Source organism: Caretta caretta, chromosome 2, assembly GCF_965140235.1.
Source record: "Caretta caretta isolate rCarCar2 chromosome 2, rCarCar1.hap1, whole genome shotgun sequence".
Taxonomy (NCBI): domain Eukaryota; kingdom Metazoa; phylum Chordata; order Testudines; family Cheloniidae; genus Caretta; species Caretta caretta.
This window is the reverse complement of record NC_134207.1, coordinates 221,128,487-221,153,849: the sequence shown is the minus strand read 5'-3', so window position 1 is coordinate 221,153,849 and position 25,363 is coordinate 221,128,487. Positions and strand designations below refer to the sequence as shown.

The following is a 25,363-nucleotide window of genomic DNA, read 5'->3' as shown; positions in this document are numbered from 1 at the left end:
CTCTTCTGGGAGGTCGCCTTCCTGGTGGCGATCACCTTAGCCAGAAGGGTCTCTGAGATCAAGGCCCTTACATCAGAACCACCTTACCCAGCTTTCTTCAAGGACAAGGTCCAACTGCACCCCCATCTGGCCTTTCTGCCAAAGGTGGTGTCGTAATTCCACAACAACCAGGTCATTTTTCTGTCCGTCTTCTTCCCAAAACCGCACAAAAGCTCTGAGGAATGATGGTTTCATATGTTGGACATTAGGTGGGCCCTCGCCTTTTACACTGAGAGGATTAAGCCCTTCTGTAAATCCATGTAACTCTTTGTAGCAATAGCAGAAAGGATGAGAGGGCTGCTGGTGTCAACCCAAAGAATCTTGTCCTGGATAGCAAGCCTGAATACAGGCAGTTATGAGCAGGCGAACGTCCCACCTCCAGCCATCGTGACCACTCATTCCACAAGATCCCAGGTTTCGCTAGCAGCAGTCCTCACACAAGTACCAATCCAGAACATCCGCATAGCTACAACCTGGTCATCGATTCATACCTCTGTGTCCCACTGTGCCATCCCCCAACAGGCCCAAGATGATGTTGGTTTTGAGAGATCATTGTTACAGTGAGCATGTCCATAAACCCTGAGCTCACCTCCTAGGGTACTGCTTGTGAGTCACCTACCATGGAATGTTTCAGAGTAGCAGCCGTGTTAGTCTGTATTCACAAAAAGAAAAGGAGTACTTGTGGCACCTTAGAGACTAACAAATTTATTTGAGCATAAGCTTTTGTCATCGGATGCATTCAGTGGAAAATACAGTGGGGAGATTTATATACATAGAGAACATGAAACAATGGGTGTTACCATACACACTGTAACAAGAGAGTGATCACTTAAGGTGAGCTATTACCAGCAAGAGAGCGGGGGTGGGGGGGACCTTTTGTAGTGATAATCAAGGTGGGCCATTTCCAGCAGTTGACAAGAACGTCTGAGGAACAGTGGGGGGTGGAGGGGGGGAATAAACATGGGGAAATAGTTTTACTTTGTGTAATGACACATCCATTCCCAGTCTCTATTCAAGCCTAAGTTAATTGTATCCAATATGCAAATTAATTCCAATTCAGCAGTCTCTCGTTGGAGTCTGTTTCTGAAGTTTTTTTGTTGAAGAATTGCAACTTTTAGGTCTGTAATCGAGTGACCAAAGAGATTGAAGTGTTCTCCAACTGGTTTTTTAATGTTATAATTCTTGACATCTGATTTGTGTCCATTTATTCTTTTACGTAGAGACGGTCCAGTTTGACCAATGTACATGGCAGAGGGGCATTGCTGGCACATGATGGCATATATCACATTGGGAGATGTGCAGGTGAATGAGCCTCTGATAGTGTGGCTGATGTGATTAGGCCCTATGATGGTGTCCCCTGAATAGATATGTGGACACAGTTGGCAACGGGCTTTGTTGCAAGGATAGGTTCCTGGGTTAGTGGTTCTGTTGTGTGGTGTATGGTTGCTGGTGAGTATTTGCTTCAGGTTGGGGGGCTGTCAGTAAGCAAGGACTGGCCTGTCTCCCAAGATCTGTGAGAGTGATGGGTCATCCTTCAGGATAGGTTGTAGATCCTTGATGATGCGTTGGAGAGGTTTTAGTTGGGGGCTGAAGGTGATGGCTAGTGGCGTTCTGTTATTTTCTTTCTTGGGCCTGTCCTGTAGTAGGTGACTTCTGGGTGCTCTTCTGGCTCTGTCAGTCTGTTTCTTCACTTCAGCAGGTGGGTATTGTAGTTGTAAGAATGCTTGATAGAGATCTTGTAGGTGTTTGTCTCTGTCTGAGGGGTTGGAGCAAATGTGGTTGTATCTTAGTGCTTGGCTGTAGACAATGGATCGTGTGTTGTGGTCTGGATGAAAGCTGGAGGCATGTAGGTAGGAATAGTGGTCAGTAGGTTTCTGGTATAGGGTGGTGTTTATGTGACCATCGCTTATTAGCACCATGATTATCACTGCAAAAGGTTCCCCCCTCCGCTCTCTTGCTGGTAATAGCTCACTTTAAGTGATCACTCTCTTGTTACAGTGTGTATGGTAACACCCATTGTTTCATGTTCTCTATGTATATAAATCTCCCCACTGTATTTTCCACTGAACGCACCCGATGAAGTGAGCTGTAGCTCACGAAAGCTCATGCTCAAATAAATTTGTTAGTCTCCAAGGTGCCACAAGTCCTCCTTTTCTTTCTACCATGGAATGGACATGAGCAAGCACTCGAAGAAGAAAAAACGGTTACTACCCTTTTGTAACTGTTGTTCTTTAAGATGTGTTGCTCACGTCCATCCCATGACCCACTTTCTACCTCTCGGTCAGAGTTACCAGCAAGAAGGAACTGAGATGTTGTGGGGCTAGTGGCACCCCTTATACCAGTGCGCATGCACTGCAGAGAGCACTAGAGCCAGCCCAACTGATACCACTTAGGGAAAAATCTCCAGCAACAGTGTGCGCAGCAAGCCACTCCTATCATGGAATGGACATGAGCAACACATCTCAAAACAATAATTACGAAAGGTTAGTAACTGTTTTTACAAGACTTTTTCCTCAGTTTATTCAAATATAGTAAGAACTTTAAGGCCAATTTTAGAAATATTTTTACTTCAGCATATATGCAAAATGGATGAGAGTTCTATGGGGGCATTTAGGATTTTTGTTGGTACAACTTACAGAATTACAAAAATGTATATGCATTTCTAGGCAAATTGAACACACCTCTCAGCAATTATTCTGGCTCCCCCCCCCCCCAATCTATTTTGGGCTCACAAGGCAAAGCACACATAACATTAGGAAAAATGCTTGTGTGGTAGCAGAAGTAGAAAAGAAAGAACAGGAGCAGATTTAAGTGTGTTTGTCATTCTAGCAGGATTTATTTTATGGAGTTAACAGCAATAAGTTTTTCAAAGAAACAGATTTGACACATTGTATTTGATCTCTGCTAGGAGTTTAAAGGTGGATAAAGAGGATTTAAAGGTGTCTTCTCAAAGTGCTTTGAAATAAGTCAATCTTACATTGCAACACTTTTTAGTATTGAATTTCCTAAATATCAGAGGGACATTCAGCATATAAAATGAATTCTAATTTTCTTTCTCTGTGTGGTTCCTTAAAATCTTGCCTCTGGGTCAACCCCTAAGGGGACAGACAGAATACTTATTTTCCCATCCCAACCCAACTCATTGATAGTTCAGAAGGCGACTGAACGTAGAAGACCCCATCATACAAAAGCCACCGCCTTAGATAAAGAGACTTAGAGGCTGGGCCTACTGGGACAAAAGAACTTCTTTTCAACCAGCCTTCTCCTTAGGATTGTGAAGTACCAACCCTTTTTGCTGAAGTATGACTTTCTCCATTATTATAGGCTGGTAGAGCCGGCTGACAGACTACCTTCGGGGAGTAAGTTTTAATTTTGGGCCATATTTGATGAGGGAAGCTAGTGGCCAGGTTGTTATTACAGGAACCACTTGATGCAGCAGACATGGCATCCTGCTCACTAGCAACCTTTGTGGTCATGAGACAAACCTTGTTACAGACATCTGGGTTCCCTAAGCAACAATAGAGGACCCCCTCTTTGAAGGGAGCACTCTCTTCAGCAGAAGATGTACGAGGCACTCCACTCACTGAAAGATTCTTGCGCCGCCCTTTGCACATTGGATTTATATACCTCACCTTCATAGAGAAAATTCTTGAGATCACAACCAATACCGACCACCGCCACACCACCCAGAGTCTGTAAGCTACCAAAAAAGTGGCAAAGACTGCAACAGGCAGAAATAGGGCTTCATTACCATTTTCCCTGCAGATTCAGAAGCCTTCTAAAATGGTATTTTAATGAGAGCTGTCACCAGTTGTTTTAGTACCACCTTCTTCCCCATTTGACAGTCGCCTAGCTTGTTTCCTCCCACAGATTTTAACCTTGGATGGATGGGTACTGGACATTATTTCCACTGACTGCACCATCAAGTTGCAGTCCACCCCACCTTCTAAACCCCTCTCCCTGTTCCTCTTCAGGGACCCCTCTCATGTGAGGATTCTCAACTAGGAAGTGGACTGCTTGATCCAGCTAGAAGCCATAGAGCCCATACCTCTTGATTACAGAAGGAGGAGTTTTCTCTCCAGGTATTTCCTAGTTCCAAAGAAGACGGGTTGGAGGCCAATCCTGGACCTCAGACAGTTGAATGTTTTCATCTGTCATACAAGATTCAGGATGGTTGCACGGTCTGCCATAATCCCCTAGCTGAATAAACATGACTGGTTTGGAGCTCTTGATCTGAAAGATCCATATTTCCATATATCCAACCCACAGGAGATTTCTGCATTTTATGGTGGGCATGTACCACTTCCAGTACAAAATACTCCCCATGGGGGCTATCAGCTGCCCCAAGGGTATTCATAAAAGTCATGGCAGGAGTAGCAGCCCATTTCCACAAAATACCATATTTCCCTGTCTCAGTGATTGGCTTCCGAAGGATCGACCACAACCAAGAAGTATACATAATATTGACCACCCTACTAGACCTGTGCCAGTCCTTGGGGCTTCATGTAAGGTCCACTTAAACTCTATAGTTCATGTAGGTGTTAATCAGAGCAACCCTGTACTCAATTATGGCCAAAGCATACTTACCACAAGACAGGTTCCTAGCCTTCAGGGACCTCAGTGCCCAAATCCTTCTCAGGCCTCAGACGACAGTTTGTTTCTGCCTGGTGCTGTTGATGCGCATGGCAGTATGCATCTATGTGACCTCATTCACCAGATTACACCTGTGAAGTCCTCAAACCTGGTTTAAAATCGGTCTCTATCCTGAACAAGGACTCCTTAAAGAAGAAGGCCTTGCTCCTGCTTCCAGTTTGAATGCTTCTCACCTGGTGGGAAAAGAGGAATGATGTATGCAGAGAGATCCCCTTCACTCCCTTTCCTACCTCAAAGATACTCATTACTGATGCGCCTCTCCTGGGTAGGGGAGCACACCTGAACAACCACATAGCCCAAGCCTCATGGACCCTGCAGGAGTCCATGCCTCATATTAATCTGCTAGAACTACAGGCTGTCTGCAATACTTCCTATCCATCAGCTGATCCACTCAAGTTCAGATCAGGTCAGACAACATGACCACTGTTTACTATATAAACAAGCAGGGAGGAACCAGGTCCACACGACTACGCAGGTAAGTGGTACAACTGTGGAACTGGTGCATCCAGCACATTACCCTTTCCGCAGTATAGGGCACATCTTCAGGAACTCATGAATTCCCTGGCAGACATTTCAGAAATGACCACGAGTGTGAACTCCACTCTTTAGTGGTCCAAAAATTTTTCCAACAGTGGGGGTACCTGTCCTGGGACCTCTTTTCAACCAAAGAAAACAGGAAATGCCGAGCTTATTGCTCTCACAACAGCAGGGGTCTGAACTTCAGAGGGGATGCCTTCCTAGTCTTGGGTCAGAGTCATTTAATGTATCGCTTCCCTCTCAGATCTCATGTTCTCTGGTGAAGGTAATTCTGACAGCATATTGGTGGCCCCATCGTGACCACCCGCATGTGAATTCACCTACAATCATTTTGCCCATGACTCTCTCTGAATGGGGACAGGACAGACCATCCAACCTGACTTCCTTCCAGTTCAGAGCCTAGTTTTTGGCTGGGCAACAGATTTAGAGTGAACCTGCTCAAATAAGATGCAGTCCATCTTGCTTAGTAGTAGACAACCTTCTATACCTGTTATGCTGCTATGTGGAAGCATTTTTCACTGTGTTGCCAGAAACCTCACCTTTCTGTGGAACCATCAAAACATTCCTATATCCCTGACTACCTCTCCCTAAACACATCAAGACTTTCAGTCAGCTCAGTGAGAGTGCATCCTGTGGTTATCATCACATTTCACCATCCTGTAGAGAGCTACTCAGTTTTTACTCATCCCATGATGGTCCAATTCCTTAAAAGCATTGTTAGCACTTTTTTCCTCTGGTAAATCGACCAACAGCTCCCTGGGATCTGAATTTAGAGCTGACCGTGCTAATGCAGCCGTCCTTTGACCCTTTGGTTTCATATGTATCAATGAAGGTGGCCTTTTTGACAGCATTTACTCCAGCTAGGAGGGTAGGATGAGCCTCAGGGCAGATCTGCCTTATATCATCTTTCCCAGAGACAAGATGTCACTCTGACTACATCCTAAGTTTGTTCCTCAGGTCCCATCAGACTTCCATCTGAATCAAACAATTCATCTACCTGTATTTTAGGCAAAACCGTACAGCACTAGAGTCACTGGAAATTATACTTTCTAGATATACGAAGGGCTCTGGTTTTCCACTTGGATCAAACAAAGCTTTTTCAAAATCTCCTTCACTGTTCATTTCATTTGCCAAAAGATTGAAGGGCAATCTCTGCAACCAGCTTTTAGAAACTTTTCCTCTGCATGGTATCTGGGCTCACTCAAATAGGGCACAGGATGCCCTAGTAGCATCACCTCTTTTTCTCAAATTGGCAGGGCAGCTACTTGGAGCTCAATCCATACATACACTGCCCTGACTCAAGTCTTGGCAGATTCTGGTGCCATTTATTTCCTCATACCTTCCTCCTTAATTAGTAACTGCTTGGGAATCACCCACAGTGAATACCCATAGGGACCAGCACTCGAAGAACAAAAAAAAGGATACTTACCTTATAGTAACTGGAGTGCTTTGAGATGTGTGGTTCTTTTAGGCATTCACGACCTGCCCTCCTTCCCCTTTGCTTCAGATGATTTGTGAGGGCCAAGACTATACCAGGGTTCAGAAATAACTAGATAAATTAATGGAGGATAGGTCCATCAGTGGCTATTAGCCAGGGTGGGCAGGGATGGTGTCCCTAGCCTCTGTTTGCCAGAAGCTGGGACTGGGCGACAAAGGAGGAACACTTGATGATTACCTGTTCTGTTCATTCCCTCTGGGGCACCCGGCATTGGCCAGTGTCGGAAGGCAGGATACCGGGCTAGATGAACCTTTTGGTCTGACCCAGTATGGCCATTCTTATGATTTGTGGTATTGTTGGAACTGAAGGGGCAGTCGGTCTACATCATCACTTATACCCTCGGCTTGCAGCATGAGGAAGCATAGTGCACAGATGTGGACCAATGCATGGTGCTATTGAATTTCTGATCACAGTGCATGGAGTGCATGTGAACCCCCAGTGAATATCCATAGAGACCAGACATCTTGAAAGTAAGTAGCCTTCCAACATTTTTTTGGTTTTCCCATAATTAATTTATAGGATTTTACACAAATGAGCCTCCCTTACCAATAATCAGTTAAATTGCTACTTCACTTGGCTCTCCTGTTACATGGTCCTTCCAAAGAGTTATTGGACACACAGTGGATATAAACCAGTCTGTAGTTTGGTATATTAACCAATTTTATTGAGGTTATTCTTAAGAGAATTAATCTATATATTTCTTTTCACAGAGATATCACATAAAAACAAGTAAGGAGGGAATTTTAATGACAAATAATTTTTTTTCAGTCTTTGGAGCCATTGTCTGCACATGCATGGCTGTTTTTGGAGGGTGAGATTTTCAAAGGGGCTATATTGAGTGCCAAATTCCGTCTGAAACTTTTGAAAATCCCAGCCATGTTGCCCAATGCCAATGACTCTTCATACTTAAAAAGCACATGGCTCCATGTATAGGTTTTCTTTTTATTGAAATCCTAATGAAATTCCCAGGATTAGCTCCAGGGGAGGAATGCCTAAAGATGCATACGCAATTTTGTTGAAATAACGACCCCCAAGGGGCTGTAATTCCCTAGGGATAGCTGGACTAGGGATAGCTGGACTGCCATAGTTGGTCTATACTGGGTGGGACCAGGATAGAACTGGTCAAGGTAGTGCAAAGAACTGCAGGACAGAATCGTGTACAGTATTTTTTATTACCAGTTTGTTTTCCAGATTGACCACTGAAGGACCCAATTTATTCTATTAAAGTAGAGAATATGGAATTTATTCAGATAAATAGGTTTGGTTTTTTTCAGTCGGTGCTTTGTGCTGTGCGTGTCAGTTTTTCAGACGCAACTTTCTGGATGATTTATGAAATATTACCTACATTTTATATAAAATTATTATTTTAACAGATTATTCTCAAACGTTGTATTTATATTAGGCCAGTAACAGCAGCATACAGTGTCTATGTGTAGAAAGAATTCTGTATTCTCCCACAGGAATTTCAGTGTTTAGATTTTCATTGCTACATTAATTTCTAGTATATCTGAGTCTTTGGCTACAATCATCCTACATGACCAGTAAAAGAACACCAGTATTGAGTCCTTTTTGGAAATATTTATGCTTGAAGAGCTTCATTGGGTATAAATTAAGTATAAGAATGTGCACTGAAACATGGTGCATGCTCTTTAAATTGCCATCAGCTGCGATGCGTAATCTTTCATGCATTCTTGTTTAGTGTCTGCTGATCTGGAAGCTAATGTGGTTGTCTTGGAAACAGGGTTTTTCCTTGCAAATATCTACATGTTCTAGCATATACTGTTTCTGATGTTTTTACATTGGCTTCCAGGAAAACCTGGAAGTAGTAGGCTTGAACTTCCCAAAGAAAAAACATTGATAATTTAAGGTGATAGTCCTTCAGCTAGAGAACTTTGAATAGAGCAGTGTAAGAGATGTTTCCATTTTGTGCTTTAATTATGTGCTGCTGAATTAGATTGGCAAAAGCCCTATAATTTATTACATCAAAGGTCTGAATGAGATTACAATTGCAATTAACTGGAAGCAGTCAGTGTTAGAAAAATCCCAGGCTATAATTTGCTTTAGTTATATTTTTTAGTATAAAAGTGAAAAAATGCAATACAATCTGTTAAACCTTTTTTCTTATGCTTAATTGATGGTGTGGTTAAAAATGTTGTTCCTCATTCTATTCTACTTGTAAGCAAGTGGTAAAACTTTGTATTCTGCCTGTGTGTGCGGCATTACATTTGCCAGACAAAATAGCAAGTGTAGGCAAAATGCATTGAACATATTGTTTAGTTGGCGAGAAAGCTGCCAAATAAAGCAGAGAAAGTCAAAACAAAACAGAAACGGAGTCATCTTTGGAATTGACTTTTCTTCTGAGGATTTGTTAGAATGTGTATGAATATTTTTCAACAAAGCAATTATTTCCTTTCTGTAACTTCTTTGGTTACTGTCTATTCTTCTAGAGCTAGGTATAATTTATCATCATATCGCAGATTATAAAATATGTTTATCATCCTGTTTATATATTAGAGCTCCAGAATGAACAATTTTCTTTGCTTGTTTTGAATTTTTAATTAGATTCATTAAGATTTTTATATTATCTTTCTGAAAGTAAATATTTTTTCAATTGGTACCACTTTAAAAGCCTCCCAGAGCACACTGACAGATAGTTGGAGAAGCTTTTTTTTCCTTAGAAGAAGAAGATAGTGTCTCTTAAGGCTGGATTGAAACCTTGATATGTCCAAGCAGGGGAAAGTAAGAACCGCTCTTGAGCTGCTACATGGACTACCCAGACATGTGTTCTTTCTTCATCCCATTCCCTTCCTTCTGTTAATTCCCTCACTTATTGCAACATTTAAACTTCAGGTGGTAATCTCTTTCCTTCTCCTCCTCCTCCTCCTCACCACTTCCCTGTGCAGGGTTGGTGATTTTTATAGCTTTCTTCCAAAACTCATGATAATATGTCTGTCTATTGCGCATATTGGTCTCTCTAAGGAAGGGGTGGGCAAACTTTTTGGCCCGAGGGCCACATCAGGGAATAGAAATTGTATGACGGATCATAAGTGCTCACAAAATTGGGGTTGGGGTGCAGGAAGGGGTGAGAGCTCTGGTTGGGGGTGCAGGCTCTGGGATGGGGCTGGAGATGAGGGGTTTGGGGTGCAGGATGGTGCTCCAGGTTTGGAGAGCGGGAGGGGGACCTGGGGCAGGAGGTTGGGGTGCAGTCTCCGAGCGGCGCTGACCTCAAGTGGCTCCCGGAAGCAGTGGCCTGTCCCTTCTCCGACTCCTACGCATGAAGCGGCCCCCCACCCTCCGAGTGGGGCTATGCGGCTGCTTCCGGGAGCTGTGTGGTGTGGCCCCCGATCCGGCACCCCGTGGGCCATAGTTTGCCCACCCCTGCTCTAAGGTCTGCTAATATCTGGTTTGGGTACCAAGTCTTTGGCCTCCCCCTTGGTCATCTTCCGTCCACGATCATTGCAAGGGCCATCCTACCAATATTACTCACGGTCTTCACTGTACTTGTCCATACCAATGTATGGAACTTAGCTTCCCTCAACTTATCTTCAGTTGGGGCAACCCACATGAGGCCCCCCGTCCTGAAGTGCCCAAAAATTTGACCATCTCAACATCTTTGTTTCTGTTGTGGAGAGTAAACTGATATTTTTTCTTGTGGCTGGCTAAGTTTGTTCTGTATACTAGGAGAGGTCAAGTTCTCTGCTTTCTAACTTAATTGGCATCTTTTTATCACAGAGAAGTGAGCTCAGCTCCCGCCATTTGCACCAGGCAGCTTCAGTACAAAGCTGAAAGGCTCAAAGCTGTTGCCATTTTTCAAAGTTGGTTTGCAGAGTCTCACAATCTTCTGCACATATCACTAAGTCATCAGTGAACAGCATATTTGAAGGCTGGATCCCTTTGTATATTTTTACTCATCACATCCAAGACAATCGCAAACGAAAAGGGTTCAGCGCTGACCCCGGTACAGACCAGTGTTTACTGGAAATTCTTTGCTGTAGCCCCATTTGGTTTTGGCTATAATTGTAACTCCATCATACACATCCTGGATAAGACTGATGTATCCTCATGGTACACCACTCAATCACAAGCTCCACCAAACTAATTCTTGGTACATGATCACAGGCGTTCTCAAGTCCATAAAGATTATGCCCAGTTGCAGTCTTTTACGAATCCTGTTGGAGAAGTTCGGAAAAAACAGATATAGCATCAATTGTACTACTTCCTGGCATAAATCCATACTGACCCTTCCAAATTTCAACTGTTCTATGCAGACACTTTTCAATGATCTTCTCCCATAGTTTCATAGCATGTCAATTGCTTTTTTCTTTCTTAGACTTTGCGTCCATATTTTTTCACTAAAATTGGGGGAACAAGTTCTAAATTTAAGGCCTGATCCAAACCCCGTTATCATTAGTGAAGAGGCCCTTTAAAGATTATGGGTTATTATGAGACCATGTATAAGGCTTTTAGTGACCAAGAATTTATCTCTTAATTATTAAAATCACCATGCCTAGTCATAAATAGTGAATATTAGCAAAGTTATGTTACTACTTAAAAAATGAGACATTCAAGACATATATTCTGCATAAAAATAACATACTTAAGTACAGATTAATCATCCATAAATTACAATATTCCTACCTCTGTTACGTTTTATTACTGTTATACCATATTACTGACTTAACAGCATTGCTCTGCGCCTAGCTTAACAGCGAGGACACACAAACATTCCAGTTTTGTCCCAGTTTAAGATGTCTCATGTACAAAATCATGTCCAATTTGAATGTCCTTTATGACCGGGTGCTGGGCAAGAACTGCTGACTCAGCCCTCTGTCACGCCCGCTCCCATTAAGGGAAGTAAATTGGAGCTGGCCTAATTGGTGAATGGGAGGCAGCTGCCTGCCCAATTAGCCTGGGGCTACAGAAAAGACTGGGAGGAAGGGAGCCAGAAAGGGGGTGGGAAGTGAGGGAGCGGAAGCAGAGCGATAGCTTTTCCCTCCTGCCTGCAGACCCTAGAACCCAAGCTGTGTCTGGTGAAAAGGTGGTGGGAGCACAAGCTGTAAATGAACGGCACTCGTGGCAGCTGAACCCCAGGGTCTCCGAGTGACTTTGTCAGCACATCAGTCGCAGGAGCGAAGAAGACCCTGCAGCAACCCTGCTACGTCCTTAAACTAAAAAAACTGAATCTGTCATTGAGCCATTTCACATTCCTCTAAATAAATGTCATTCCTTCCTCTTAACATCATTAGTAAATTATGTTCAAATAAAGCAGCCCACTTACTATCTTCCTGATCTAATAATATTTCTCCATACTCATTACTAAATACTGCATGATTATATTCATCAGCTCCATTGTAACTGAACAATCTTTCATTCTCTTCTCCCAAAGTACAAAAAACAAAACAGGAAATAAATAAATAAATTTTAAAAACGTGACTTATGTATATGTGGTTGTAATTCACATGAATCACCACATGGTCTTGACCCCTCTCCTGTTTCATTACAATACCTTTTCCTGAATCTCAAACAAAATCATGATAATAGCCAAATTCCTCTTCTCTTATTGAGCCTTTTGTTTTTTTCCAAATTGGAATTTAGGACTCTTGGAAGTTTTTCTGATTGTTTCTGTATTTACACAACACACACGTTTCATCCTGGAGAATCCCCAAAATCTTGATTTAAAACTTTTAAGTGATAGAGAATCCACTACGACTCTTGTAAATTGTTTCAAGGGTTAATTACTCTTGCCATTAAAAAATTACACCTTATTTCCACTCTCAATTTGTCTAGTTTCCACTTCCAGCCATTGGATCAGTTATAACTTTTTCTGCTAGATTGAAGAGCCCATTTTTACATATTTGTTCTCCATGTAGGTACTTTATAGAATGTAATCAAGTCACTCCTTAATCTTCTCTCTGATCAGCTAAATAGATTGAGCTCCTGGTGTCTGTTACTATACGGCAGGTTTTCTAATCCTTTAATCATTCTCGTGGCTCTTCTCTGAACCCTCTCCAATTTGTCAAATCCTCCTTGAATTGCGGACACCAGCATTGGATGTAGTATTCCAGCAGTGGTTGCACCAGTAACAAATACAGAAGTATTTTACAGAAGAAATAACCTCTCCACTCTTACTCAAGAGTCCTCAGTTTATGTATCCCAGGATTGTATTAGCTCTTTTGGCCACAGCATCATAGGCAGAGCTCCTGTTCAACTGATTATCCAGCATGACCCAAAATCTTTTTCAGAGTCACTGCTTCTCAGGATAGAGTCCCATCCTGCAAGTATGTCCTACATTCTTTATTCCTAGATGTATGCATTTCCATTTAGGCATGTTAAAATGCATACTATTTGCTTGGGTCCAGGTTACCAGCTTATCCAGATTGCTGTGTATTAGTGACCTGTTCTCTTCATAGAATCATAGAATATCAGGGTTGGAAGGGACCTCAGGAGGTCATCTAGTCCAACCCCCTGCTCAAAAGCAGGACCCATCCCCAATTAAATCATCCCAGCCAGGGCTTTGTCAAGCCTGACCTTAAAAACTTCTAAGGAAGGAGATTCCACCACTTCCCTAGGCAACGCATTCCAGTGTTTCACCACCCTCCTAGTGGAAAAGTTTTTCCTAATATCCAACCTAAACCTCCCCCACTGCAACTTGAGACCATTACTCCTTGTCCTGTCCTCTTCCACCACTGAGAATAGTCTAGAACCATCCTCTCTGGAACCACCTCTCAGGTAGTTGAAAGCAGCTATCAAATCCCCCCTCATTCTTCTCTTCCGCAGACAAAACAATCCCAGTTCCCTCAGCCTCTCCTCATAAGTCATGTGTTCCAGACCCCTAATCATTTTTGTTGCCCTTCGCTGGACTCTTTCCAATTTATCCACATCCTTCTTGTAGTGTGGGGCCCAAAACTGGACACAGTACTCCAGATGAGGCCTCACCAATGTCGAATAGAGGAGGACGATCACGTCCCTCGATCTGCTCGCTATGCCCCTACTTATACATCCCAAAATGCCATTGGCCTTCTTGGCAACAAGGGCACACTGCTGACTCATATCCAGCTTCTCGTCCACTGTCACCCCTAGATCCTTTTCCGCAGAACTGCTGCCTAGCCATTCGGTCCCTAGTCTGTAGCTGTGCATTGGGTTCTTCCGTCCTAAGTGCAGGACCCTGCACTTATCCTTATTGAACCTCATCAGATTTCTTTTGGCCCAATCCTCCAATTTGTCTAGGTCCCTCTGTATCCTATCCCTGCCCTCCAGCATATCTACCACTCCTCCCAGTTTAGTATCATCCGCAAATTTGCTGAGAGTGCAATCCACACCATCCTCCAGATCATTTATGAAGATATTGAACAAAACCGGCCCCAGGACGAACCCCTGGGGCACTCCACTTGACACCGGCTGCCAACTAGACATGGAGCCATTGATCACTACCCGTTGAGCCCGACAATCTATCCAACTTTCTACCCACCTTATAGTGCATTCATCCAGCCCATACTTCTTTAACTTGCTGACAAGAATACTGTGGGAGACCGTGTCAAAAGCTTTGCTAAAGTCAAGATACAATACATCCACTGCTTTCCCTTCATCCACAGAACCAGTAATCTCATCATAGAAGGCGATTAGATTAGTCAGGCATGACCTTCCCTTGGTGAATCCATGCTGACTGTTCCTGATCACTTTCCTCTCATGTAAGTGCTTCAGGATTGATTCTTTGAGGACCTGCTCCATGATTTTTCCGGGGACTGAGGTGAGGCTGACTGGCCTGTAGTTCCCAGGATCCTCCTCCTTCCCTTTTTTAAAGATTGGCACTACATTAGCCTTTTTCCAGTCATCCGGGACTTCCCCCGTTCGCCACGAGTTTTCAAAGATAATGGCCAATGGCTCTGCAATCACAGCCGCCAGTTCCTTTAGCACTCTCGGATGCAACTCGTCCGGCCCCATGGACTTGTGCACGTCCAGCTTTTCTAAATAGTCCCTAACCACCTCTTTCTCCACAGAGGGGTGGCCATCTATTCCCCATGTTGTGATGCCCAGCGCAGCAGTCTGGGAGCTGACCTTGTTCGTGAAGACAGAGGCAAAAAAAGCATTGAGTACATTAGCTTTTTCCACATCCTCTGTCACTAGGTTGCCTCCCTCATTCATTAAGGGGCCCACACTTTCCTTGGCTTTCTTCTTGTTGCCAACATACCTGAAGAAACCCTTCTTGTTACTCTTAACATCTCTCGCTAGCTGCAGCTCCAGGTGCGATTTGGCCCTCCTAATTTCATTCCTACATGCCCGAGCAATATTTTTATACTCTTCCCTGGTCATATGTCCAACCTTCCACTTCTTGTAAGCTTCTTTTTTATGCTTAAGATCCGCTAGGATTTCACCATTAAGCCAAGCTGGTCGCCTGCCATATTTACTATTCTTTCGACACATCGGGATGGTTTGTTCTGTAACCTCAACAGGGATTCCTTGAAATACAGCCAGCTCTCCTGGACTCCTTTCCCCTTCATGTTAGTCCCCCAGGGGATCCTACCCATCCGTTCCCTGAGGGACTCTTCATTATTTACCACTCTCCCAATTTTTGTGTCATCTACAAAGTTTATCAGCAATGATTTTATGGTGTTTTTTTCCCTAGGTCGTTGATAAAAATCTTAAATTGTGTAGGACCAAGAACAATCCCTGCAGTACCCCATTGGAAACAGATTTGCTTGATAAAGATTCCCTATTTACAGTTATATTTTGAGATCAATCAGTTAGCCATTTTTAATCCATTTAGTGTGTACCATGTTAATTTTATATCATTTTAGCTTTTTAATCAAAACTTTGTGCAGTACTAAGTCAAACACCTTACAGAAGTAAACATAGATATCAACACTACTACCTTCATCAATCAAACATGTAATCTCATAAAAAAAATTTACTTTGACAAGATTTACATTCCATAAACCCATGTTGATTTGCATTTACATTATTCTTCTTTAATTCTTTATTAATCAAGTCCCATATGACCCACTCCATTATCTTGCCTGGGATTGATGACAGTCTGACAGGGCTCTTAATTACCTGGGTCAAAAATTGGGACTCTTTTTAAAAATTGGCTCATCATTAGCTTTCTTCCAGTTTTCTGGAACTTCCCCCATGCTCCAGGACTTACTGAAAATCAGCTTTAATGGTCTAGTGCAGTGGTTCCCAAACTTGTTCCGCCACTTGTGCAGGGAAAGCCCCTGCCAGGCCGGGCCAGTTTGTTTACCAGCCGTGTCCGCAGGTTCGGCTGATAGCGGCTCCCAGTGGCCGCGGTTCGCTGCTCCAGGCCAACGGGAGCTGCTGGAAGCGGCAGCCAGGACGTCCCTAGGCCAGCGCTGCTTCCAACAGCTCCCATTGTCCCAAATATTGTCCCAAAATATTGTCCCAAAAATGGTCTCTTATGTTTGCTTTAGAATTTATTTCTGTCATCAGCATAACATAACAGCGTTCACTGAACTAGGTGGCAGTCTGTACATTGCAGTTCAAAGGAGACATTTTTCCTTTCTGCAGTTTGGAGCCCGCAAGACTAATACTTTCTTCCTTTGTCATGATATTTTAGAACTTTGAATATCATGCATTCAATTGCCTTTTTATAATTTATGAATTCCATGGATGTTAATAATTCATAAGAGAGGAAGAAAACTGTATGAACCTCATTATTATTTGACTAACCCATTCATTTTATCTCTGTGGTTATCACTTACTGTAAATACTGTCTTGCCGTTTTTTGTAGAAAAGGCTTAAAGAAGGTTTGCTTTTTTAAATTAACATAATAGATGGGATTTTCTAAGGAGCCTTAGTGATGTAGGACACAAGCGTCATTGAGATTTCTTTTAAATGGGACTTGTGCCTAAGCCACTTTATTTAGCCTCTTTTGAAAAATCCACCCAATAAACCTAAAAAGTATTCTTTAGTATCTCGTATTTCACTTGCTGGTATCTTAAATGTAGTTTTACTGGGGAATCAATTCTTAATTGCTCTTAGTATTTTGCTTCACAGAGTGGTCACATATAGAGTTACCTAGAGTCCTGATTGAGCACAGTTTTTGAGATTGGTGTTTTTCAACGGCTGTACATTTAGCATGTAAACTCTTTGGGGAAGGCACCTTGGGCTTGATCACTGCCCCTTCTTGTGCTCTTTGTACTGATAGACACAAGGGACAGAAAGCGGCTTTAGCAGGTCTCCTTGCATAGCGGAATACCCAGGTGGTGAAAAGTTGCTGCAGTTTGAGCCAATAAGGAGTCATTAAAGCCAGCGCTAGTTAGAGCAGTCCTAAGGCTGTTCTAATATGCACCAGGGGCCAAAGTAGCACTCGCTGACCCTGGCCCCACCGTACCTTGGACAGGAAGACAGAAAGACACCTATGTGCCTCCCTTTCCTCCTCAAGTGCACTCAGCATGGCTGTGAAGCACCTGCAGACCTAGCCACTTGTTTTCAGTTTTGTCCATTTTGCAGAGTGCCTGCTACAAACTATTAATAACAAACCTGGCAGAATAATCCATCCAGTGTGTATTGCTATGTAACATATTGTGATGTACTGAGGAGTTTTTCCATAGTTGGAAGTTACCAAAAAAAACCCCAAAAAAACATTGTGCCAGAAGAGAGGTAAATTACTGATATGGTAGTGAAAAACAAGAGTTCAATTCATTAATTGAATTGCTTTCAGTTCTCATTTCAAGGACACTGACACGCTGGTAGGTATTCACAGAAAGGTGATCTATATCTAGAGTATTTTATTAGATGAAAACTAAGACATGCTGCAGGCACTTCATTCTTGATGCTTGTTACCTACATGTATTCATCTCATGGGGACAGAGGGGAGATGCATATTTATTTGAAGATTAGGTTGTTTTCCTATTATGGCTTTTAACTTACTGTAGGAGTTTGTCTAAGCCTTGCATGTCAAAATATGTATGCAATGAACAAAATGTCACTTGATATTGTAAGCAGAACCTTAAATTTACAGTTTTCCAAGTCAGCAAATTATGTAATACATTTTACAGATATTTGCAAATTACGTAAAGAATAAATATGAATTTCAGACAGAAACAACATTGAATTCAATAAGTATTCAAATCAAGTTTGGGTGGTTCCTGAAATGGCACCACAGACAAAGCCAGATCCACTCTATTTGTTCTTTTAGATGCTACTTTTGTGTTGATGCATCATTGCCTTTAGGTATGATAAGGTCAGACTTTTCCATTTTCTGGTACATGCAAAAGAAAAGGATGACATATCTTTAAACTCGTATTTTCAAGTCTCTGTTTCATATCAGTTTGTGATGTATGCAGGAACTATTGAAGTTTTCTGAGACATCCAAAGCATTCTTTCACCTAGAGACAAATTCTGATGAACGCACCTACCCGCACAGAGGCAGATGTCTCCAGGGAAAGGGGAAATCAATGATTATATGCATCTAGATGGCAACTATTGGGTGCCACCCTTGAAATGTCGTGGAGCAGAGAACTGTCACACAGAAGAGGTGGAAGGCAAGGGATAGGTATTCCAAGGGGACATGTATTCAAATCCCTAGCTCTTGTCCCTTCTTGAGTGGGGATGCGGGAGCTAAGGAAACTGCTATATCCTCATAGTTGCAGTAGCAATCACAGAGTAACTCCCAGGCTGCTCACCACCACGTGGGGGAAGGTATTCCTGCCCCTTTGGAATCTAGCCTCATTAGGAATGGCATAGCTTCTGAGCTATGGTCTCGTTAACATCAGTGCCTTTCAAATTGTGATCCCATCCACAAACCTAGGGCCAGTTCCTGCCTAATGTAACTCCACTGAAATCATTATGCTCAAATGCATTTTATGCTTCATTTCTAACTTTTAGAGTTTTATTGTTCCCAGGTCATCTTAAGAAAAGTAAATAATTAGGCTCTAATCCAGCAAAACACTTAAGCCAGTGTTTAACTTTGAAATCAATGGAACTATTCAAATACTTAATCAGTGAGCATCCTAGGCAGCTCCTGACAAATCCAGTCAACAAAATGCTCAAACCCTATAGTGATCTCCCTCAAATCCCACCCTAGATCTGGATTGTCTTCAAAAATAAATCTGCCCTGAAAACATTTTGCTTCCCTTTTCACCCACCTCCCCCACACTTCAGAACTGATATCCAGTCCTGTTGTGTGAAACTGAGGTTTCCCAGCCTGCTCACAGTATCATTTTCTTCTCAGCTTCAGCAAAAGCCCTTGTGCCAAGCAGCACCGAAAAGTGTATATATAGGAGGTAACAGCTGGGAATCTTCTGGCTCAAATTGCAGCTGTCAGAATCAGCAAGAAGGGGCCTCTGAGTAGGTGGAAGGCTTGTTGAGATGTTCTAAGCCCAGCAGTGTTACAGCTGTATCCTGCTGCTTCAATTCCATTGCATAATTACCTGGAACAAATTTACAGAACCTTAAGCTGTCTGGCCAAACCTGGAGTCTTGACAGTCAGCAAGTTGCCGGAGGCTTTAAAAGAAGAGGGGGAAAAGTAAGTTTTAATTCTTGTCCCCCTTCCACTTTAATCCCATGCCACTTTAATTTCTTGCTATCTCTTATAAAAGTTAAATTGGAGGCCTTTTAAATAGCTCTCCATTTAATATTGAGGAATACACAGTGAGAATTGTACATATTCATTGGCCTACGCTCTACTGTTGAAAAGCTGGAATGGGATTGAGGAAGTGGTTTGTACTAGGAGAAAAGCAAAGGGGTCTTGAACTAACTTATTTTAAGTAAATATTCAAAACAATATGGAAATGTTTATCCTTTTCCTTGCCATTTTCCCTTATCTTTCTACTAGCAATTATTTGAAAAGATGGTTGCCATATTAGTGCATAGAGTGTACGAATCCCCATTAAGGATTCTGCCACCCTTGCTGTTTCTTCACATATGTACAATGTGCCTCAGGTGGCATGTGAGCTGGATTCATCACTGACTTTGGTCCACTGGTTGGATCATTAGCTTCCCCAGCCCCGGCTGTGTACTGACGGGGAGTGTGACATGAACACTGATCCGTGCCCCCCATCACCCTGGCTTATGGTAAGCAGTACCTTATACTTTAAATAGTCCTATTGAAACCAGTAGGGCTGTCCAAAGAGTAAGGTACTACACACCAAGAGCAAGTGTTGCAGAATGCGTGCCCTTAACCTGTGAAGGCTAGTTTAAACAAAATTATTTTGGGACTATTTTCACCACTGTTACTCATGTTGGGTAGGACCTTATTCCATAGTGTGGTTTGACGTTGATTGATGTTTGGCTGCATGTGTGTGTGTTTCCTCTGTGTACCGCCCCAACCCTACTCAGACAGCTGGCATGGCAGACATCAAGTGAACCACCAAATGATCACAAGATCCGTTAAGGGATGAATGCACCCAGCCAGGTTTATTGTTGACAAAGCATGGTACTAGTATCCCACAGACTCTACCAGACCACTAATATAGGTATGCCCCTAACAATGGATCAGTTCAGTAAACGGCAGGACTTTCCTTTCCTCCCTAGGCCAGACAAAGATACTCTTTCTGAGATACACTTTATACCCTGGTACAAACAAGTGAGTACTGTCCCCTGACGTGGCTAGTTATAACTAGGGCTGTCAAGCGATTAAAAAAATTAATCTTGATTAACTGTACGATTAATCATGCTGTTAATAATAGAATACCATTTATTTAAATATTTTTGGATGTTTTCTGTATTTTCAAATATATTTAATTCAGTTACAACACAATATGAAGTATACAGTGCTCACTTTATATTTATTCTTATTACCAATATTTGCACCATAAAAATAGTATTTTTCAGTTCACCTAATAAAAGTACTGTAGTGCAATCTCTTTATCATGAAAGTTGAACTTACAAATGTAGAATTATGTACAAAAAATAATTGCATTAAAAAAAAACAATGTAAAACTTTAGTGCCTACAAGTCCACTAAGTCCTACTTCAGCCAATCGCTTAGACAAACAAGGTTGGTTACAATTTGCAGGAGATAATGCTGCCCGATTCTTGTTTACAATGTCACTTGAAAGTGAGAACAGGTGTTTGCATGGCACTGTTGTAGCCGGCATTGCAAATATTTACATGCCAAATGGGCTAAACATTCGTATGTCCCTTCATGCTTCAACCACCATTCCAGAGGACATGCGTCCATGCTGCTGACGGGTTCTGTTTGATAACCATCCAAAGCGGTGCAGACTGACGCATGTTCATTTTCACCATCTGAGTCAGATGCCACCAGCAGAAGGTTCATTTTCTTTTTTGGTGGTTTGGGTGATGTAGTTTCTGCATCGGAATGTTGCTCTTTTAAGACTTCTGAAAGCATGCTCCACACCTCGTCCCTCTCAGATTTTGGACGGCACCTCAGATTCTTAAACCTTGGGTCATGTGCTGTAGCTATTTTTAGAAATTTCACATTGGTACCTTCTTTGCATTTTGTCAAACCTGCTGTGTAAGTGTTCTTAAAACGAACATGTGCTGGGTCATCATCAGAGACTGCTATAACATGAAATATATGGCAGAATGTGGGTAAAACAGAACAGGAGACAGAAATTCTCCTCCAAGGAGTTCAGTCACAAATTTAATTATTTTTTTAAAATGAGCATCAACAGCATGGAAGCATGTCCTCTGGAATGGTGGCCGAAGCATGAATGGGCATATGAATGTTTAGGTAAATCCCTTGCAACGCTGGCTACAAAAGTGCCATGTGAACACCTGTTCTCACCCTCAGGTGATGTAAATAAGAAGCAGGCAGCAGTATCTCCCGTAAATAGTTGTTTGGCTTAGCAATTAGCAGAACAAGAAGTAGGACTAAGTGAACTTGTAGGCTCTAAAGTTTTACATAACTGGACTCAAAAACAAAACAATGTAACAAAATCTATATTTGTAAGTTACACTTTCACAATAAAGAGATTGCACTACAGTACTTGTATGAGGTGAATTGAAAAATATTATTTCTTTATCATTTTTACAGTGCAAATATTTGTAATAAAAATATAAAATAAGCACTGTATACTTTGTATTCTGTCTTGTAATAAAAAGTCAATATATTTGAAAATGTAGAAAAACATCCCAAGCATTCTTCATTGCACCTACTAGCATAAGGCTATTGTGACTTAGAAAGATGCAGTGTGAGCTTGTGGATTTAATACATTTTGTAATAGTTAAAAATGGTGTTGAAAAATTGGAGAGAGTATAGAGAAGAACCACCCAAATCATCTCAGGGCTGGAGAAGATGCCATATAATGAGAGACTTAAAAGATCAATCTTTTGAGTTTATCAAAAAGAAGATTGGAGAGGTGATGTGATGACAGTATATAAGTACTTTCAGGGGGAAAAAATACTGGATACTAAAGGGCTCCTGCTCAGTCTGGCAGAGAATAGCATAACATAAGACTGAAAGGGATCTCCTGGGTCATTGAGTCCAGTCCCTGGTTTTGCAGGCAATTGTGTCCCAAGAACTTATGGCTCAAAGTTGAAGCCAGACAAATTCAAATGAGCAATCAAGCACAAGTTTTAACAGTGAAAGTGATTAGTCACTGGAACATGCCACCCTGGGAAGTGGTGGGTTCTTCATCTCTTGTCTTCAAATCAAAACTTGGATGCCTTTCTGGAAGTTGTGGTTTAGTCTAGAGGTCAGCAACTTTCAGCATATGGCCCATCAGGGTAATCTGCTTGCGCATCACAAGAAATTTGGTTTGCATTGACCATCCACAGGCACGGCCCCCCGCAGCTCCCAGTGGCCCTGGTTCACCATTCCTGGCCAATAGGAGCTGCAGGAAGTGGCTCCCATTGGTCGGGAAAAGCGAACCACGGCCACTGGGAGCTGCGGGGGGCTGTGCCTGCGAACAGTCAACATAAACAAAGTGTCTCGCGACCCGCCAGCGGATTACTCTGATGGGCTTCGTGCTGAAGGTTGCTGACCCCTAGTTTAGTCAAACAAAGTTATTAGGCTCAATGCAAGGGTAGCTGGGTGAAATTCTGTGGCCTGTGTTATACCAGATATCAAACTAAACAACTTAATGATTCTCTCTCACCTTAAAATCTGAATCTTTGCATAGTGAGATGCTTATTTTTCTAGTGTGCATACTTTTGGGGGTCTCTTTTAATAAGATTTTTGGTTACATTTAATTTCTTCTCTCTTGCCCAATAAAGAAAATGCTATCTCTGGGTCCATATTCCCTCGACAGATGTGTAATTGAGGGCTAAACTGTAGGATTTAAGTTTTTAAAAATGAGTGAAGTAATATAATATTCTTAATAAATCTTTCGGTCACTATAGTTGACAAATCTAGGACCTTGGATGGGAGGTGAGATTCCCTATTGTGATCATCTTGTATTTGGAGAAATTAGTGTTGTAAAAATAATTAAGTAGGATAATATTTTAAGTTCAGATAGCTACATCGGAATGCAGTTAGCATAAAGAATAGTAGTAATGTTCATTACCACTCCCATTTACTTTCCTAGTAGACTATTGCTGTCCATGGCAATTATTTAATCCTAGAAGGTAAAACAAGGTGAAAGCTCTGTGTAACGGAAAAGTTGGAATCAGACATCAGTGCCATAAGCAGTCATCTAAGTAATTGATAAGCATTTAGAATGTCTATTCACCAAATAAATCTTTTCCCATGAGAATATCTTCACCATTTCAAGCAAGTAGAACCTTGGACCTTGCAAAGGGAGTTAACTGGTGTAAATGCAGAATTCTCTTAACTTGAAGTCTTTAAACCATGATTTGAGGACTTCAGTTATTCAGCCAGAGATTAGGGGTCTGTTACAGGAGAGGGTGAGTGAAGTTCTCTGGCCTGCAAGATGCAGGAGGTCAAACTAGATGAACCTGATGGTCCCTGTTGACCTTAAGCTCTATGAGAACCATTCCACTCTATCAGTTCCTTTCACACAGTCATTGCCAATTCATAATATGGTCTTTCCTTTTAATTAGGTATCTGACCTCTTTCTGAATGCTACGGAATTCTCTTTTTGAAAAATTGCTTTCTTTATAAGTTTCACTTTCAGAGTTTGTGATGCTTACATAATGTATTGTAATTCATGAGAGACCTGATCCAAAACTCACTGAAGTCAATGGAAAAAATTTCCATCAGATGGTTAGGGGGAATGAAAACCAATGCCACTATGAGACTAACTGGAAATCTTGTATGCATTTTAAAAATGATTTGTACATATGCTTTGAGCTCTGGAGAGGTGCATTTAAAAAGTGCAATATAGATAAGCACCCCCAGATGAGGAAGACACATCAGCCCCAATTTAGGAAAACATTCCTGTTCAGAAAAACACTTAAACATGTCTTAGGTCAGTAGGGCTCAGGCATGGTCTTAAGCACTTTTCCAAATTGGGGTTAGAGACAGTATTCCAAAATAGGTAGGGTTTTATGGATCAAAATCTGATTTTACGAGGAAGCATGTGAATAGCCAATAGTTAGCTCAAGCTTTGGAGCACAGAATATTGTCAACATGCTACTAAGAAATCAGGGAGCAATATTATATATTAGCTGTTGAGTCATTGAGTAACTTTCAAGGCTAGCCCCATCAGTGTATTGCAGTATTCTAGTGTGTAATTTGCAGGGAAGTAGTATCAGTCCAATCACACCAATGTGCAAAGTGAATTCTGTTGATACTTTTGCTCAAAAAAGTCTATAATTAAATATACTATTGGCCAGTGGAGATGCATGAATTGATACAACAGACAAATAAATTGGTAGAGAGCTGATGCAGATTAATTTTTAAGTAGAAGTGTAAAACTACGAAAAGGTATTGAAATTTTGATACATATTTTAATAGGATTTCATTCTTATTGAAGATGCCCATTTCGTCATTTGTTTTGAGACAGATCCAGAGAAGGATGCGTGGTAAAAAAAACTGTATGCTTTGTATGTTTTAGCAGAGTCAAAATCAACACAAGTCTTGCTTTTGTCATCTTTCTTTGACTTTTTTTTTCTTCTTTCTGTACTAGATCTATGCAGAAACGCTGTGGCAGCAAGCTAACAAAGACAGACAAAACTCAAGAAAAAAGACTTGCTTTGGAATCCCCCTCACAGAGGAGAAACTTAATGACTTCCATAATGAACAGATAAGACAACTGCAGGAATTGATGCAAGAAGCCACTAAACCTAATAAGCAATTTAATATTTCTGATGATTCTGAATACAAGAACTAGATTTTTTAAAAATGCACTTAAAAGCATTTTATAGAGCTTCCTTTTTCAATTTGAATAGAACATTATTATGAATAATGAAAGCTGATAATATGGTAACTTTTTTGTGTTTTAACCTGATGTATCTGTTTCCTTATGCAATGATGTTAGAATTATTGTATGATCCCAGGTTATGTAAATTATAACACTTGCACTTTGTGGAACTTAGAAAATGTTCTTTATTTTAAGAATTTGGTAATATTAAAATTGTCATGTTTTCAAAATTAAAAGATTTATGTTAGAATTGGATTTAAGCACCTGGTAGGTCTTGATTTCAAGCAAGTCATTATTTGTGTATCATCCACTTCTTCCGCTAATAATGGAAAGGATGCAATCAACAGTAATTTTCTGATGGGGATTCAGCAATAACAGTACAAAGAATGAATGTGTGCTACTGATTTGGGTTTTTTGCATTGCAAAGAAGTAAACCATGCTTACAAGGA

At 41.5% G+C, this 25,363-nt stretch overlaps 1 protein-coding gene across 2 annotated transcripts in view; it reads left to right on the top strand.

The window, feature by feature from the left end:
* Window positions 1–25,363, top strand: part of SDHAF3 (succinate dehydrogenase complex assembly factor 3) — a 78,894-nt gene extending 53,531 nt beyond the window's left edge. For both annotated transcript variants that reach the window (XM_048838208.2, XM_048838209.2), the window contains one exon: window positions 24,681–25,363. In XM_048838208.2, coding sequence (XP_048694165.1) covers window positions 24,681–24,884 — 204 coding nt within the window. In that variant the 3' untranslated portion in view covers window positions 24,885–25,363. The remainder of the gene's footprint in view (window positions 1–24,680) is intronic.